The 3,008-nt window shown below is 47.2% G+C and overlaps 1 protein-coding gene across 1 annotated transcript; it reads left to right on the plus strand.

Annotated features, from left to right (window-relative positions):
* Nucleotides 1-642: 642 nt before the first annotated feature.
* Nucleotides 643-1,554, plus strand: LOC123439754. The gene has a single exon (XM_045116437.1). The coding sequence runs from the start codon at nt 643-645 to the stop codon at nt 1,552-1,554; it is 912 nt and encodes a 303-aa protein (XP_044972372.1).
* The last annotated feature ends 1,454 nt before the right edge of the window (nt 1,555-3,008 follow it).

A 3,008-nucleotide genomic window follows, 5' to 3' on the forward strand; every position in this document is an offset into this window, starting at 1 on the left:
CTTTAAGAGGCTAAAGTTCCAAGCACCCCTGACTAAAGAGAGGCTAAAACTAGTCTTGAGGCTAAAATCTTTTAGTCAAGGGTACCCCTACTAAAATGTGCATTAGTCCTCTCTCTCCTCATTTAACTCCTCATGCAAGTTCTGGATTGGAGGGTTTGGAGGATAATAAATGCTCATTAACTTGATTTTAGTCTCTCTAGTACTTGGATCCAAGCATGGGTGAGGCTAGCAAGTTTTAGTCTCACTACTTTTAGTCATGGGACTAAAACGTATCCAAGCACCCTCTTAGCACAGTCCTTAACCAATATGTGCGAGTTAACAAGTTATTTACGCCAACCAAGAAATGTGAGGTTCAAATGTTATGCATGAGCAAAAGTGTTGGGACAATTTAGTAGGAGTAATATTGGAAGTAACTATCATGGTTTGGCTCTCCTTAATCCACGCGCCCAAAATTTTGGTCCTATTTTTGGGAGTATGGAATAGTTAATATGAAATTCAACAGGTGCCACCTCAATCAAACGCCGCCTTTGACGGCAGAGTTGACCACCTTCCCCCACCGCTACCCCATGCTTACCCATCATTTATACGATCCTTGTCCAAAATGCACCACCACGCTCTCCTCCCGCCCACTCCTTTACCCCGATGGCGGAGGCATTGTTGCTTGCATGCCACCTTCTCCTCGCACTCTCTCTCGTCGCTCCCTCCATTTCCCACCTATTCTTCTCCGCCCTCGCCCACATATCCCATGCGCATACTAACAACCAACACTTCCGCTTCCTCAGGCATTCTCTCTTCCACCTACTCCCCGTCATCGCCGCTCTCCCATTCCCTTTCCTTCCCATCGCCCCTACCTCTCGCCTCCTCCCATTCATCCTCCTCCCTCCTCTCCTCCTTCCACTTGCTCTCCCTTTCCTCCCGTCCAACCACCTGCAATTCTTACGACCTATATTCTTGTCCCTCCCTTTATTACTCCTTGCCCGTGCTGCCGGTATCCTCGCCGATGCATTCCCCACATCTGACCTCCAGGCCCACTTTCTCTATGTCACCGCCCTCCTCCTCATCACTGCCACCACTGCCTCCCTGTTATCTGCATTGTCGCAGCCGAGAAGTATCCACCATTTGTTGGCCGAGACGATGTTTACCTTTGTTGGTATCGTTGGTGGCCTCTGGGCTCTTCAGGGCAGCCTCAACCTCTACGTCGACTCCTACGTCCCTGCGGGTTGCCACCGATTGATGGATGCAACCCTTGCACCAGCCACACGTTGCGACGTTGATGAAGTTAGACTGCAAGCCATTGCGGTCATGGACGTCATGTTGTCCGTGCATTGCTTGATTGCGGCAACTTTTGTGGCCGGGTTGCATCTCGGGGTGGCAAAGTGGTATGGGGTTGACGGTGGGGGTGTTAATGTTGGTATGGGAACAAGTCGGAGGCATAATGGTGTTGGGGGTTCATATGACGCCCTACCCATGGTACCTTTGTCGTCAGGGGCCATCGAGGAGATGGAGCATTTGGTTGTGAAGGGAGTTGTTGGCAAGGCCGTGGCACAGGAATAAGAAAGAATTGACATCCCTTAACTAATTACTAGGTATATATTATGATCCTCTGAATTAATGTGATGTTCCTCAGATGTCACCCTTTGAAACACTTAGTTTTATATGGATACATTCTGTAGATGATTTATGACCATTAGTTGCTAGAGAGAAACTTAGTGAACATTGACATTATTGTTGTGTTGTTGAGCTGGTGAGTAGAACCTTCATGTATTCTTTATTCATGTCTCCCATATGATATTATTTCTTGTATATCCCGCCTTCGACACATTTAGTCTTAGATGTATCTAAGGTCTCCAAGTTGAACATGGTAACATGATCAGAAATGTTTATTTTTTTTGCTTTTATGGAGATATCAGAAATGATATAAATCAAATTTATAGAACTATACATACTAGAAATGTAGGCACATTTTTTTACGATATCAAGCTACTCATTATTTCGTGTCATATATGGGAAATCACTATTGGAATTTTCGGATACGCCAGATGTCAGGCTCTTCGGCGAGAGCCAAACCGCGGGCTCTCGGCAAACTAATAAATGCCGAGAGCCATCCTCGGGAAACACAGGTTCACGGCAACTACGTACCTTTGTCGACACTCTCTCACGATGAAAACGCACCAAACGGCAAACCGGGTCGTTGTCGAGAGCCACTCTCGGCAAAAAGAAGCCACGTGGTATGGCCGTTAGGAACCGACGGCGCCATCACTTGGTTTAATTATACCGAGAACGGAGACGTCGCCCTCGGTAAAAACATGTCACATAAACATTTTTCTACCTGACATGTGGTCTCAATGGTCACATTTATCAGTAAAAGTGTTACATTATTTGCTAAATATTTAAAATGAATAATATGATTATGTCTTTTGGGAGAGCTGCCCTCGGTAATGCCCTCGGCATAAGGTGATCCAGGATTGACTCTTTACCGAGAGTAACACTCACAACAAGGTGAACCCTAAATGTAGGGTTTTATCTTTACAAAGAGCACCCCTCAGAAAATGTGAACTTGAGATTTAGGGTTTTACCTTATCCGAGAGTCGCACTGACAGACTCTCGGTAAAGGTATGCGGCATACTTAAGTTCCTTCCCCATCGAGCTTTTCTCACTTTTGGTTCCATTTTCCACGGACCGACGACACGGCGCTCGGCGTAGCATGCGGACCCACATGTCAGGTGCTGGACACGTGGCACTTTCCTATTGGGTATCTTTGTCGAGTACCGCTCTCGGTAAAGTCGGCGCTCGTCGTAGCATGCGGACCCACATGTCCGACGCTGGACCCATGGCGCTTTCCTATTGGCTACCATTGCCGAGGGCTACTCTTGGCAAACTCTACCTTCGATGTACTCTATGGACCCACATGTCAAGCGGCTGGCACGTGTCTCTTTCCTATTGGCTGCTTTTGCCGAGAGTCACTCTCCGCATATGTTTCCAGACCCACATGTCAGGTTGTTGCCACG

The sequence above is a fragment of the Hordeum vulgare genome, chromosome 3H (assembly GCF_904849725.1).
Source record: "Hordeum vulgare subsp. vulgare chromosome 3H, MorexV3_pseudomolecules_assembly, whole genome shotgun sequence".
In the NCBI taxonomy this organism is placed as follows: Eukaryota; Viridiplantae; Streptophyta; class Magnoliopsida; order Poales; family Poaceae; genus Hordeum; species Hordeum vulgare.